General features: G+C 34.0%; 1 protein-coding gene across 3 annotated transcripts; it reads right to left on the minus strand.

The window, feature by feature from the left end:
- Positions 1-6,294: 6,294 nt before the first annotated feature.
- LOC131644021 (putative pentatricopeptide repeat-containing protein At3g16710, mitochondrial) lies at positions 6,295-10,943 on the minus strand. 3 transcript variants are annotated; one of them, XM_058914402.1, is made up of 3 exons: positions 8,474-10,943; positions 6,907-7,631; positions 6,295-6,626 (listed from the first exon to the last, which is right to left on the minus strand). In XM_058914402.1, the coding sequence occupies exon 1, from the start codon at positions 10,759-10,761 to the stop codon at positions 8,587-8,589; it is 2,175 nt and encodes a 724-aa protein (XP_058770385.1). In that variant the 5' UTR covers positions 10,762-10,943; the 3' UTR covers positions 6,295-6,626; positions 6,907-7,631; positions 8,474-8,586. The 3 variants fall into 3 exon arrangements, with proteins under 3 accessions (XP_058770385.1, XP_058770386.1, XP_058770387.1); XM_058914403.1 differs by having other exon boundaries at positions 8,430-10,943; XM_058914404.1 differs by lacking the exon at positions 6,907-7,631.
- Between the last annotated feature and the right edge of the window lie 5,593 nt (positions 10,944-16,536).

Below are 16,536 nucleotides of genomic sequence, written 5' to 3' on the forward strand. Positions count from 1 at the left end.
ACTTTGATTCGTGTTATTTATCATGGGAGTAAAAACAGTTCCCATTTGTTGAGTAAGGGCATTCACCATTTCATGATTACTTTCGTCCATTTGTTGTCGAATTGACAACATCGACGTAGTACTTAAAGATGGTAAAGTCTGGTGATTATATCCTACGCTTATGGGTCGACCCCCCAGATTTGATGTGTTTGTAGCCATCGTGCTGTCAGAATACAATGAAGGATTTGTGTGCAAACCTTGCATCATACACGTGGGCATTCCAAACTGAGGATTAAAACCTGGTGGAGGTAGCATCCCGTGAAACGGCGATCGTAATGGATTAAATGGTGACCGTGCATTCGTTGGTGATGATACCAATATTGCTGCCGTCGATCCACCAGTATTTGTTGCTCCAACTGGGGACAAATCTGCGGCATTTTGTGGTGTTCCTCCAGTCAGAACACCTCCTTGATTTCCAGAAAGATCAGAATTATTTGTATTAACTTCAGTCATGTCAGTTAATTTCCGACCACTTCTTAATATCATTCATAACTTAAGAAAAATAAAGAACAATCGACGGGTCCCACTGGGCGTGCCAATTTGTTTACCCAGAAAACTGGTAAACAAGCGCTAGTTTCCTTTTTAAAGGTTACTTTGCGGAGTCAACTAGAATATTCCAGGACTGATTGCTTTATTTTGTTATATTATGTGTATTTGGTTTGTATTAAATGTGAATAGTGACTTCAAAGTAAAAGTAAACACTGAAATTAAAGGCTTTAAAGTAAATCAAAGCAATAAAGAGGCAATAAATGTGCACTGAAAGATAAAATGTAATGTAAAATGATTGCATTAATTTAAACTGGTACGCATACGTACATTCCAAAGTTGCACTCGTTACTCATTATTGCGCAGAGATTTGAGTTTACTTGTGTTTATGTAGAAAATGCGACCTCTAACTATTCCTATGAAACTTGCTTAAATAGAAAAATAAAATAACTACTACTAACGGTCGACTGATTATCAGTCAACACGTGTCTTCGACGTGCAAGATCTTCAATTGTGAGACTTCCACGCGTCCTGTGAGAACTGCCAAAAACTGCCTGGAACTGCCTCTTAACTTCTACTGCCTCTCGACTTCCACTTCAGTTTCTGCAGCCAAAAAATCCTTAAGTCTTCGCATCCTTTTGGTCGGGTCGAACATTGAAACCTCAGATGATCTTCCTAGTCGAACAGCTTCGACTGCTGAGCGCTATTTGGTCGAACTACTTCGACCCAAATGGCAATGGAGGTATTAACTTGAGGCCCAATTACCAATTTAGGGCCTTTTTACCAAATTGAGGCCCAATTGCCAATTTTGGGCCTTAGTTGCCCATTTATTAGTAAGTCGAAATCCTAGGGTAACAAATTGCCCCTCCAAGCGACTTCTTTCGACTGACTTTTAGGAAAGAGAAAAGATGTCGTTTCGGTTCTTTCTTGGGTTTCGACATTTGTTAATTCCCATTACGCCATGATTACGTTTCATTTTCCCAGACACTAATTATTACCTAAACGCTAGGTAATGGGCTATCAACTGCTCCCACTTTCTGAACCCAGCTTTCAAAGCATTTCCTTGACGTGGCCTTTGATTTTACAACTTCTTTTTTTTTTTTACACGATTTCTAATGACGTCATCAACAGCTTGCGTATATATACAGCTTCTTTCTCTCTTTTCTTTCTTTCTCCTCGTTTTACTTCCCTTCTCATTCAGAAAGCACTCCTCTTTTCATACGTTTCAGAAAGACTCACCTCTTTCATTTAACCTTTTACCCATTTCCTTCTTCTTTTCTTCGTACACAACAATGGCAGCTACAACCACCAACACCGCTGTGTATGCTACGGGTGCGAACCCTTTAGGGTTTATTATGTTTGGTTATTGTCAATTTAAATAAATGATTATGTTGGCAATTTTGTTTTGAAAAGATGCACCAAACTATAAGAATTATTTCTGTAAATATTTGTGTAGTTCTTTTTTATTAATGATAGATTTTTATCATAAATTTTTATATTTATCAAAAACGAACATATTAACAAGTTTTTAGCATAATTTAATGAAATGATTAGGATTAAAATAGATTAATTTTGAGTATTTATACCGTATTATCAAGATTTGTTTTTACAAAATTGTAGCAGATTTGATTTTATTATATAAATATTTGTCTAGTAGTATTTTGAATATTTCTTTTATATTTAAAAGGCACAATTTATATAACCAAACAATTGGGCTCGAGTGCTAAACGAGCCATTAGGGTCTCTTTTCCCTAAAAACCAGAGTGTTTAAAGCCAAAAAAAAAAAAAACACAATTTATATTTCTTTTTATATTACTTAATGACAAGTATTTTTCACATAATTTACGTATTAATAATAAATATGTGTCTCTTATTTTTTTTTTATTATATTGTGCATGTTAAATATTTATGCTTGTGTTTTTTATATTAACTAGTGGTAAATATGTGTCTCACTTGGTTCCATTCACATGAGTTCATTTGGGTCTGGGCACAAGATCCCACTGATTATTAACTGAGAATTGATTGAGGAGGCGCTTGCGGAGGTTGAGGTTGAGAGGTATGAGGCTATTACTAGGGCGTACATGCTATATCTAATGCATGTATTCTCTTTATGGATAAATATGGTGTTTATATAGATGTTCGCTACCTTTGGCTATTCAGTAGCCTAAGCACACCAAACTGAGCTTGGGAAGTGGCGGTGTTGACTATGCTATAGACGACACTTGGAGTTGCTTCCCAGCCTGAGACCAGACAACTAGCTGGTTATTTGAGCTTTTTACAAGTATACTAACGTTTTTTTTTACTTTGTTATTTTAGTCTATTACTTATTTGTTGGATGTCATATTAATCATTTTTTATTTCTTCAGTGCTGGATATACGAGCATTTCCTCCGCATCTGTGATAGGAGACTCCAACATGTACTAGCGAGTGCTCCACTTGCGAGAAGACGGAAGGGCGGGCGGGCGTTGCGTTGACAGTAAATGATGTCGTCAGGTCACCATACTCGACGCACCGTCCCCATCGCCCATTTGACGATGCAACATTGTATTCAAGGCATATGATATGGGAGGACCATGTGGCTAGACACCTGCTTGAGAGGTGTCTGCGACAATTTTGTTTTGTCCATGGCACCCCTCGTCCAGTAGCTGAGGCTCCAGCTGATGGGATTGACAAATGATTTTTGAGCCACATCACCAGCGCTTCCCGTAAGATTAGAGCTAGCGCAATTTAAGTACAACATCCTTCATAGTGTGAGGATGATTACTTGGAGTGGTATCATAATATATCACACCCTCGCCTCATACCAGCGACTGCAGGGTCTTATGATCTTCCGGGGCCTTCTGATGTTAGGGCTTCTGATGCTGAGATACGGGCTAAAGACGTGCTGCCACCACCATCTCCACCTCCTGCATGGGACCAAGATAGCCGCCTCGAGTTAATTGTTGTTCTTGTAGATAATCTCACGGATTTGATAAATCCGGATGGTGAAGTTTTTACATGATTATCTAGGATATCAGACATAGCAGGTGGGGTGGGGTGGGAGGGGAGGGGGGTTGCTATGTAGACATATTATATTTTGTTTGTATTATATGTATATTTTGTGACACATACAAACCAACCTTTAAATCTCCCAAAAGTGAAACCAAAGATACACTTAATTTAAATAAAATCACAAACAAACCTAGTGTATAAGAATAGACATGTTGAACAAAATTTGAGTCCAAACATGAAAAACCCCTAATTGTCTGTCCCCTTAGATATTTGACTATAGATAGAGTCTACTAGTAAAAAGGAATAAGAAAAACATGTTCCCTACACAAAAGTAGGGTAAAAATACATGAGTCTATAGTGGAGTTAACATTCACAAGTCAGGGAAGTGGGGTATGTATGTATTGTAAAAAGTATAACAAAATACATGCAAACAATCAAAAACACAGTGAATTGGTCTCCTTTACCTTTTTCAGCTTATAAAAAAAAAAAATCAAAAAGTAACCCTTTTCAGACACATGTTAGATCTTAAACAAATCATGAAAACCCACTTTTTATAACCGATGAAATGATTGAAAAATCAAAATTTTAGAAATGAAAAAGTAGAAAAAAAGTTGAGAACCTGTTTGTTATTGTTGTTGTTGTTGAGTTGTAGAGAATCGGGTAAAGTGCGTCTTCTGGAGCTAGTTGAACCGATTCTCATAGACATGGAGCCTTCAAACCTCTGAGACAATTGATGCTGTTGAAGTGCCATGGATAATGCTTGAAGATGCAATTCTTCTTCAGTAACAAGCTTTCTCTGTGATCTACCACCGATTCTCTTGCTCCTTGATCCAACCTCTTTGGAATCCTTTTTCGACATACAAATAAAATGATTAGCCATTGAGAGAGAGAGAGAGAGAGAGAGAAATGAATGAAGGAAGAAGATAGAGTTGAGTAATAGAAGGAAGAAGATGAATCGGTTGAAGAATTGATTGTGTTTTTATTTGGTTATGGTGGTTTCGGAGTCGTGAGTTGTTGGAAATAAATGCGAAATTAAATAAATAAATAAATAAAATAAAAAAAGTAATGTTTATTTTTATGTGAGAATGAAAGAATAGAGTGATGAATTCATTGACAACTGATTTGTGTAGCTTATATTAAATGTTTGTGTCTCTTGTCTTTGTATTTCAATTTCATCGATATGTTCCAAACGCTTAATCACAAAAATCATCAACCCGAAAAACCAGACGTGGAACCACTACCTTCATTCTCTTTTGGGACATTTTGCTGGTTATCACCGACCATATTATCGACAGCTATCAGCTACACCCACCCCAGCTTCCACCATAGAAGCCTGTTGATCTGCGGCGTGACAGTGACTTTCTGTTTGCTTGGAATGTTAGCCACTTAGTCTTACTGGTGTGTCTCAAGTTTGAAGCTTTCTATTGAAAAAAAAAATATGAAGAGTTGGCTTATTTTTTTAGGTGTGATTATTTTAACAAACTAAATTATTCCAACTGCATCATATTTTCCCCGCCTAAAGACAAACAATCTAAATGCCAATATTTGGAGGATCTAAGTTTGTTTTCACTTCAACATTGTAGAGAGAAAAGAAGAAGAAAGAAGTCGTCCTTTGAAGCTACAGCTTCTCAAGTTTTTACAACGATATATGGAGAAGAAATTAGTTGACATGAACACATGGGATGTTTTCCAAAGGAAATCTCACTTTTATATGATATTGTATATATTTTTTGAGACATGTAAAAATCAGCAAGCCTCCAAAATAACTCTTGATTGAATCTGTTTAATAAGAAAATTGAATCTTGTCGCTAATTAATTTAAGTGTAAGTGGATGTACAATTTGTTTAACGAAAACATACTAGTATTATTTAGTTAAAATTTTAAAAATATAGCTAATGTCAAAATAACAATAGTTCACCAGTCCTCTTGAAATTCTCGCAGCAAATATAAACATGCACTAAATTATATTTGATAGCAATGATTGCAAATGTCTCTACTCAAATGATGATTGCTGGCGTACAAGTACATTGTTAAAATGAAAATTAAGTGTTCCTTCTTAGTAACATGCTATTAAAACTGTAGTATACGTTTGTAAAAACCTATCAAGCAATCAACAAGATTCTTTTTCATAAGAACTTGAATCTCCTCGGACATCCCCAAACAACAGTATCAACTGTCAACCTCAAAACATCAAGCATTAACATTATAGCACTCATATTGCAATTAATCACATAAGAGTTATCACTCCGAGAAGGCAGACAAGAAAATAGACCGAGCAACCATGAAAATAGTTGCAGAATACATGGGCAATTTGAATGAAACCACTCCAACAAAATGTTGAGGAGTCCAATATGACAAGAAGCAACATTAACAGTGCAACAACCCTAACTCTTGCAGGAATGAAACTTCTTTGCAACATCCATAAGTTTTGCAGGAACAAAACTTCAGTTCATACATTAACATTATAATGAGAGCAGATATCCAACTTGGACCTTGAAATTATAAGGATATATCAACCTAGTCTCCGATGTTATTTGAAAATGGTCACTGAAAACATGTTGATCAAGTTCATCCCTCTGTCTAATAAATCAGTGTTCTCAAATGCACCCCTGAAATTATTCACTTAGTTTCAAATTCATCCAAATTAAAGATCAGTCATCTTTTTGTATGAGTTCTTCGGTTTATATGATATGCAACTCATGGCTGTTCAATCATGATATACGCTACACCCAAGTTTAAAATCATCCCAATGAAAAAGTATTCCTAAATCCGTAAATGAAAATGATAACGATAATCAGAGCAATTACAGTTATTCAAATCTCAGATAACCATAGTCTTATTTGACACCTTATAGTCAAAGAAAATGAACATGAAGAAGTATAAAACTGGACTAACATCTGATACAAAAATAAGCTCAAACCTAATTACAGCCAGGCATTTAAAGTACATAAAATTGCATAATCACATTAGGTCGGAGGCTTTACAAGGGAATGGAATTGATACACGAAATGCCTCATGTATAAACTAGGAAAAAGATCAAATGTGCAGCACTCTTACTCAGAATTTCCCAGCAACACCAACTCTAGAAACAGCCATGCCCCTTTGTCTATCTGCATTCAAACCAAGCAAAACAAATGAATCCATGTTTCAACCCCAAAACAAGTAACTTATATTAAATGTTTGTGTCTCTTGTCTTTGTATTTCAATTTCTCTGTAACTGTTTTATGTAGTACATGTATTTGTAACCAAAAAATTTGTACTTTTTTTGTTGAGATCAGTAACAAGGAAAGATGCAAAATTCAATAGCTAAAAGTAAAAAAACTAGCTGATAAAAATAGGAATTATGATTAATAATAAGTTGAGAGAATAATTTCAAAAAGTTTTTATTACCACATGTCTTGGGAGAAACTCTTACTCCTATTGTTAATATTTCAATCTAAAGTTGTAGCTCCAAATTTTCCCAAGATGTACCCCTCACACTAGAGGGCGTCATACTTTAATATGACAACGACTGCAGGACGTGCTATGCTAACATACATTCTTGAGTCAAAAACCAAGAATATGCATGCAGACTTCATGGAAGGTGACTCGAACTTCATTTCCACCTAAAGTAAGAACTTTTTGCTGGAGAGATGCTCGTAATTGCCTTCCAACGCGTACTAAATTGCTGGAAGGAGCTTGACCTAATTCTTTCTCAAGTGCAATTTGCTTTGCTACTGCGCTTTACAAGTTCTGTTCTACTGCAAGTGCAGAAGCTGTAGATCTCTTTGCTACCATATTGTGGTGAATTTAGAGAAGCCTTAATAAACATTTGTGGGAAGGAAAGCAACCACATCCAACTCATGTAGAAGCTCTCGCATCATAGATCATGGGAGATTTCAGAAGGGACAACAGTGCGGCAGCCTATTTGCATAAACCTGGTAATCATCGCCCTTCTCCTTCCTTGATCTGGTCTAAACTGGAGCCAAACAAAGCTGAAATGCAACTTGTATTCTGCTAAGTGCTGTAGCATGCATGGGATTAGTCATCTGCTTTCAGGACAGCTTGGGGAATTTTGTTTTAACTCAGTTGGTAGCATTGTAACGCTATCATGAATATAAAAGAATGAAAGTCATCTGCAAAACATAAATCAGCAAGATTACCTCCTGCAAATCAACAAAACAGCAAGGGAAAAAAACATGCTTTTATTGTGTGCACGTGCGTGTAAGTTTTATGTCTTATACAGAAGAATCTAAATTCTTTTGAGTTGCCACATTCATGGACACAATCTGGTTATATTCCAAAAAGTGTGTAACCTATATTGTTAATTCCAGATAGCATCGACCCCCTAAAATGCTATAGCGGTATATCAGATAGGGAGATAGCCGCCATTGCAGAGACTAAAAATTGGTGTGAAAGTAAACATATATACATAAAACTAAAGAGACTGTCATGCTTAATAAACAAGGAACCTAAAATACATAGCAATAAAACTAAAATAGAGAAGAAAAACATAATATAACAGAACCAAAAGTAAGAAAAACAGAACAATTGTTTGTGAGCAAGAACATAACATGAAGAAAATAGTTTTACTTTTAAAAGGGTCCGAATTGGCATTTATACGGTTTGAAAAAAGGTTTTGAGAAATTTCACCGCGAAACCTTAATAGCGGTTACAATGGTTGATTAGGGCGCAATAGCGTCCGCTACACCCGCTATTGTCAACGACAGCTTGCAGGCCAAAAGCGTTGTGCCGAAGCGCGAAGCCTACAACCATTATGCTATTCCGCTAAAGTGTGTAACTAAATAAACTCTTCTAACGGATTTTGAGATCATTTTATTGCAACAGCAGAAAAATTCATATATTCAGTAAAAAAGCATGGTAACTCTATCAAGTGAATTTATATCCAGATTAAAAGTTATTTGACATCTTACCTAGTGTAACATGGCAACTAAGATCGATAAAACTAGCATCTTACCAGCAGTTTTAATTGCTATAAGACTTGATGAATATATAATCCCTGTTGGACAAAGCCGCAATATGAAACTCGCATGCTAAGCAATAAGATTCCTTTCATGGAATGCTGAAGTTTCATGAATCTCCAAGGCCTTCTGCAAGTATATCGCTGACAGAATCAGAATCAGAATCATCAAACAACAATGTTGCTTGACTTCTTCCTTCTCTAACATTAGATCCAATCAATAATTTATGAGTGGCCGTATCAGGAAGCCAGCCCTCTTTTAGCATCATATCAAGTAATCGCTGTGCCTCGTGTTCCTTACCCTCTTTCCACAGGCCAGTTATCAGTAAGTTATATACATCCGAACTCAATTTTTTGCTGTCGGAAATTTTTTCAATGGTACTAGGAATCATAGATAACCGAGAATGATTTGCTATGAATGAAAGTTGATCAAATAGTTCGTCTGGATCAGGTACCAAACCATCATTGACCATCATATTGAAAAACAAAACACATTCCTTTACTAGATTTTGTTTAATCATGCCACGGATAAGGATACAATATGCTTCTTTGTCAAGAATGCCTCCAACAATCAACATTTGTGAGAGGAACGCTGACAGATTTTTTGCATTATCTAATTTAGACAACTCGTGCAAGAGAGTAGTTTGTGTGACATTACAGCAAGAAATACCACAATAATAAGCTAATTGCCATAGTTTTACCGCTATGTTGACCTGTCCCGAGTCACATACACATTTTATCAACTTGTTGAAGGAGAGGGAATGAAGAGAGCATTGCTTCGTCGACATATAGTAAAACACTTCAATGGCATATTGAGAATGGTTGACCTCACATAGTCCATCTACTAGTTCAGAATAAGAGGCGATATCTAAACTCCAACATCTTGCACAAATTCGACGAAATAGTTTCATTCCTTCATCATACTTTCTCAATCTACAGTTGCCAACCACAAGAGCTGAATATGTTGCATAGTCAGGAAAAATCGAGAACTTGATCATTCTTCCAAGAAGTGCATATGCTCTCTCAGTCTCTTTGTTCTCACAAAGCCATCTAATGAGAATATTCCAAGATAAACAATCAGCTACATATCTCTCCGACATTTTTTCCAAAAGAACATTTGCTACGAGAATTTTACCAGCATTGCAGCAACCTTCGAGCAATGCATTGAAAGGAGCAGTTTCATTAACTTGCTTATCCTCTAAAAACACTATAGCCTCGTCTATTTTCCCCAATTCACAATAGCAATTTATCATATGAACAGACACATTTTCATTCAGTTGTATACCACTTCCTATCATTTCATTTATCAGGTACACCGAAAAATCCATCTGCAAGTTTTTGCACAAGCACGGTATTAGAGCCTCATAAACAGACGAATCCGGCATGAGATCAGAATCTTTCATCCTTCTAAACAACTTCACTCCCTCCTCTAATTTATTTTCCCTACAAAAAAGAGGTATGGTGGAGGAATAAAAGCTCAAATCCGGTTGACATTCGAGTTCGAGCATTTGCTCTAAAACAGTAACAGCTTCGTCAACTCGACCGTTTTCGATCAGACCCTTTACAAGTATCTCAAAGGTCTTACTATTTGGACTACATCCTTTATTCTCCATTCTTCTAAATTGATCCAAAGCAAGGTCAACCCGATCAATCATAAACAATATCTCCAACAAATAATTCAAAGTATCGACCGTAGGTAACACTCCTGCCTTCACCATCTCTTTATAAACAAACAAAGCATTTTGAAAATCTCTACTTTCTTGCTCCACAATAGCACATAACAAAGCATTAAAAACCTCAACCGGGGGCTTATAACCCCCCGAATTCATATTCGCTAAAACTATCATCGCTTCTTTAATTCTACAATGCTCAACAAACGTATGAATCAATGATACAAGAGCTACTTCAGCACCTGGAAACCTGTTCTTCACCATATTATGACAAAAATCCTCCATCTCTACAACATTTCCAGCTAAACCCAGTTTCAAAATGATCTCAAAATATGTACTAGAAGTATGGTGGAAACTCTTCTGTATTGAAGCCCATTTGAAAATCTTCAGTGCTGAGTTTAAATCACTTGTACGGTTCAAAACTTGGATTAAATTATCTGGGGCAAGCTTATTCCTCAAAAAGTTAATATTTTGGTCGAAATCATAATTGGGGTTTACAATTTCAATGGTTTGTGAAATAGGTTGAATACTACTGGTTGAAGATAGATAAACCCATTTGAGGAATCGAGTGTGGTGTGTTAAAGATTGAAGCTTTACGGCCATAGAAACAAACATCAATTTGTAAATTGATAATGGAATGTTGAGAGTTACAGAGAATGAATGAAAAATGAAGAGAAAGAGAGATAAATTGGGAAATTGAAATCTGACCTAGAAAGCATGTTTGTCAAACAATGTAAATGCCTGAATCACAGTGTTTGTTTGTTGTTGCTTCACTTGAATCACTTCGCTTCAAGTCTTCACAAAAAGCTAAGTTTTTTATTTTTATTTTGTTTCGTATTTCTATAAAAAAAAAAACAAAAATTATCATGATTAGTGAAAAAACAATAGAAAATGTGCATTTTTATGAATTTTTTGAGCTTTTTTATGTAGATTTTTTTAAAAAATAAATTTTTTTCCATATTTTTTTAGTTTTGATGAATTTTCTTAATTTTTAAACATATTTTATTTTGTAAATAGGGATGAAAATTTTAAAATTCAAAAGATCAAATTAGAAGAAGAAAAGATAGAAGATTGTAATGTAAGTTAAAAGGATTATAAGAGTCATTTGTTTGTATAAGTATTATTTTTAATTTATAATAGATTCGATTATATAAGAATTAAAAAATATAAATAGTGATATTGAAAATAGAATTTAAAAATTAAAAAAATTACTAAATAGTAGTAATAAATATAATTATTATGATAAAAAATAAATATTAATATTCCATTTCAATGGTAAAGTAATTTATAATTCGAACAATATTTTCTTAAAACAATTAATAATTTAGAATAAGGAAATAATATAATTCAAACTTAAAAACACTTTTGATTTTTCTACTTTAAGTGAAATAGGATTTTAATCGTTTTCATTTCAAAATCTTAGACAATTTCACTGATTTTAAGTATTTGACTTTGGAGGATACCGTTGTTGGTATAATGTGCACTTAGTAACAGGTCATCATGAGAGAGAAGCATTTATGTTGGATCAAACATTCATCTAAAGATCAAAGACTTACTTAAACAAGTGAGAGAAATACCACATATTCACTCAAAATCTTAAGGTGATAGGTGTATGAGTCATCTCATTTATGAAGTGGTTAACATCCACTTTTCTAAACAATGTCAGACTTATAACAATCTTCCCCCTCAAGTGAGTCCATCTATTATGCTCCCTTTCTAGCATAAACTCTTTCGTCCACATGATTGTACCACTAATGAAACACGCTGCCTAATCACTGTCATGTGAGGAAGACTTTCGATACAAGGAATCCGTCACTTTCTCGAATCGGGCTCTGATACCACAGATGAGTCGTCATGAGAGGGAAGCATTCACATTGGGTCAAACATTCACCTAGAAGTCAAAGACTCAATCAAACAAGTAAGATAGACACCAAATATTCACCTAAAACTTTAATCTAATAGGTGTGCGGGGTCCTCTCATTTATAAAGTAATCAACCTCCACTTTTCTAAGCAATGTGAGACTTATAACTCACACTTGTTTCTCAATACTTAGAGGTTGATTCAATAATGCATTATCAAGATGCTTATAGTCACTTATTATATGATATATTTCATATTCATCTACATTCGAGGATTATTTGTAGAATGATCTTAACTTTAAATGGATCATAGATTACGAAGAATCTTACTAGAAATTATATACACGAGTAACAAACCTTATGAATAATAACAAAGTAAACTGTTGTCAGTTGGTTCAGAAGTATCTGGTACTGAACTTGGTAGGGAGGACTACGGTCCGATTCCCCGCAACTTGCAATGGGTTAAGAAGAGGTTACCGCAAATATGTGTCATAACCTCGTGCCTATAAGGATCATAGTCACTAATTGGTTACTCTACTATGTGTGTGTAAAGACAAAGGGCTTAATGTGATTGCGCTCGAATGAAAACGAGTGAAATCAAGCGAAAAGAACTAGGTGAGTTATAATAGCATGATTCGAATTGGTTTGCATAAGATAGGGTTGTTTAGTGTCATTACTGTATCGTTGGTGTTCAAATTGAGCTTTCATAATTCTAACGTAAATTTGTTGCAACCACGCACCAATCGATGTTGTTGTCACGTATTTGCGTTTAACTCGTGCGTAAATTAATTTTCCTTCTAATTATTTGCTAGATGACAAGCAAAGGTTCAAGTGTAAGGGAGTTTGATAACACGAAAATGTATCATATATTTGGCTTAATTTACATAGATTATTTCCCTATTTTATTTATGTTGCTTTATGTTAGTATTATGCCGGTATTTTTATCATGTCGTAGGAAATTAATATTCACGGGCTTGCGTGAGAAAAGAAACAAAAAGGAGGAGAAATGAAGAAAATAAGATGGAAAGTATAGAAGAAATAAAGGGGGGAGAAATGAACCAAAAAGTGAAAGAATGAAGAAGCCAAGGTCCAAAGCACAAGACCGGCCCAATTCAGCAAGGGGTGACGCTAGTCACATACCCCTGCCGCTCGTCAACCTCCCCCTGTCATCCGTCATTCACTTAAAAAGTGTGTGATGTTAGTCACACACTGAAGGACGCTCGTCACACTCCTATTTTCTAGCCTTCCTATTTTCATTCAAAAACGAAGCTTGGAGACGGAAGCTACGAAATTGCCTCATATATTCTCTCAACCTAGTTGAACTGGAGTGATATAAATAGACGGAATTTATCAGGAAAAAGCTCTTTCTCTTCCTTATGTGCAAACTTTAAATCGTTCTATTTTTTTTCCAGATTTAGTTTTCTTTTCCCCAACCTTTTTGGCAATAGATTTCTACACCGGAAACCTATTGCCTTCTTAGTTTGTTTCCCAGCTTCCAGATTTTGTTTAGGTTTTATTAATCAATTTATTTACTGCAACCCGTTTGGTATTCCGGATCAAAGCAAAGTCTATCGGTCTGTGGAGGAGTGCTTTTGGTACTAGAAGATTTCCAATTTCAATTTCATATTTAATTCTAGGTTTTTATTTTCAGTATAATTATTTATTGTTTACTATTGTTTATTGAATATCATGTTTCGATTGCCTTCAACCTGTTATTTCTGTTTTGGTTTGATGTTTAAGATTATGTCCGACTAAATTTATTATATCGGTATGTAAGTCCATATAACCTAGGGAGTTTAGTAATATTGTCAGCGTATTCATTATAAAAGTATTTTTATGGTTTCAATTTCTAATATTAATTATCAATTGTTTTGTTACGAGAGTAAAAAATGGATAGAAGTTAGAATCAATAAAAACGAGAGTTTGAGGTTTTAACTAGACAGTAGGAATTGAACATTAACCTTAAATACAGCGAGAGCACTTTAAACCTAGTGGAAAAAACACAAATAATAATAATAATAATAATAATAATAATAATAATAATAATAATAATAATAATAATAATAATAATAATAATAATAATAATAATAATAATAATAATAATACCTCAACCACACAACAACATATTTTAGGATTATTTTCATTGAAAAACTCTTGGTTAAGGTTGGATTAGGAATAGAAATCAGGATCGTTCATCTCTTAGAGGAATAAATCTATATTCTGTTTATGATCACTATTGTTTGCGGGAGTGATTTCACTTGAAAAATATAACCCTCGATAAGTGGAGTTGGAGTCAATGGAGGGTGGCAGGGAGAATGAAGAAGTGTATTCATTTCTTTCTAGTGGAGATGTTGGGCTTGACTGTGGTAGAGGTGTTGATGCAACTTCAAAACATATCCAACTTGTGATTGTATTGACAATATGTTATGATAAAGCAATATCGAGAATATATTGTATGGGAAGGTTAAAGTTTAGATTGCACATGAGAATGAATATTAAAATAATCATATTAATTTTGAGAAGGAGAAAAGTGGGGTTGAGATCCTCTCCATTTCTCTAAAGAAATGGAGTTGTCAATTACTATAGTTTTAGATTAAATCAATGATATAATTGAATATATTTTTGAAAATTGTGACATTAAGTAGACATTTATACACAAAAAGTATAGTAATGGAGATGTACATTTCTTCTAAGAAATGAAAAGGATTTCTACTCGCGGAATAAACATATAAGCATATAAGTAACACATAGAACGACATATATTTCACATTGAGATTAAAGAAAGAAGAAGAATAAGAATAAGTACATAAAATATTTTAATCAATGAATGATTGGTTTAGAAATCTTAACGAGTTCTTATGAAAAAAAGTTTTCTTTAGAAAGATACTTAGTATGAATGTGTGTTAGTTTATTAGATGAAGAAAAAAACTCAATAAGGTGGCAAATTGTGATAAAAAGGTTTTTCAAAACTATTGAGGAAGTGATTGATTTTACTTGATCAATTTTAAGAAAAGAGATTAAACAGATACTTAAATATGAAATTTTAAATAAAATGAAAATGAAGAGATAAGGCAAAGAAAAGTGCATACTAGGATTTATAATGGTTCGACCTTTCACCACTAATATGTCGTAAATGTATGGTATATATCGCATAGTAAAATTTATTGTTCTATTAGGACTATGATTGGTTGTCTTTTTTTGGTTATTTCATGATTAGCTAAAAGAAAGTGATTTTGATTGGTTTAATTATTTTAGATATTTGAAATTTTAATAAAAATTAGTTTTAAGATTGCGATTCTTTATCTAAGACAAAATTTGTAAAACCTTCATCTCTACTTTGTTCATGAAAATCCAGCTTTTACATGATTAATAGATAAATATAGATTATATTTTCTTTCAAACAATATAATCATATCTTAAATTAATGAATCAAGTATTTTCATTGTTGATTCAGTGACAAGACTCGTTAAGAGGTGTTATTTGAAAAACAAAACTTTCTCGAATAATCCTAAATTGTTTTTATGTGTCAGATGATTCATCTAAAATTTATGTGTTGGATATCAGCTTTCACCTTTCAGACCATAAACTGATATCAGATATTGCCTACTTTCATTAAGGCATTTGAATGATATTAGATTATTCAAAAAAGGGGAATTTGTTCCTCAAATGCAAAGAAGAACAATACAACGAAGAAACAACCTTCCTCCACCCCCTCAAACACCCTCAATGAAATTTGAGATAAGCAAAGAAAAATGAATGCAAAGATCGACAAGGTCATTCAAAAGATGGAGAGAAAAAAAATCTTATCTCTCCAACAATTTCGAGCGAGGATGATGATTAGATGAATTAAATGTTTCTTAGTTTTTTCTTTATTGTTATGTAATTTCCCTTTCTTGTACATTTAGTTCCACAAATTTCCCTTATGTAATTTGAATTCTTAACAATAATTGAATGGTATTTTTTCTTATCTGTATGTCTTAATTGTCAATGTTTGCATATTTATTTTCCGCAATGCATTTTTACCCGTATTTTTTATTTTGACAAAGGAGGAGAAATATACTCTCAGGGAGAGTAGAGTATACTCTTTATTTACTCAAGAGGAGTTTAATTACTCTAAACATATATGTGTTTTAATTTTGACACCTCTCCTGAGTGATGTGTTGTCATTATCAAAAGGGGGTACACTATGGAACCTTGTTTTGCAAGTGATATGCTTTTAACAAGGACATAAACTTTTGATGATAACAACTAATTGAAGATGACAAATGTCTTATGACAAGTCAAGCATAAGCAGTTAAGTGGATAAAGATGCAAACTTAAGTATTAGGGTTTGATGAACTTTAGTTTATGATGATGGCAACCAAAGAGAATATAAGCTCAAGCTCATCTCAAGTGAACTCAAGTAAGCATATACTAATGAAAGCATCTAAGAAAGTCTTGAAGTGCAAGAAAGTATACTCTAATTAGTATGAATGCATATTTTGTAAACCACAACGTCGTTCTTATAAAATTACATGGCTAAAGTAAACA

Source organism: Vicia villosa, linkage group LG1, assembly GCF_029867415.1.
Source record: "Vicia villosa cultivar HV-30 ecotype Madison, WI linkage group LG1, Vvil1.0, whole genome shotgun sequence".
NCBI lineage: Eukaryota > Viridiplantae > Streptophyta > Magnoliopsida > Fabales > Fabaceae > Vicia > Vicia villosa.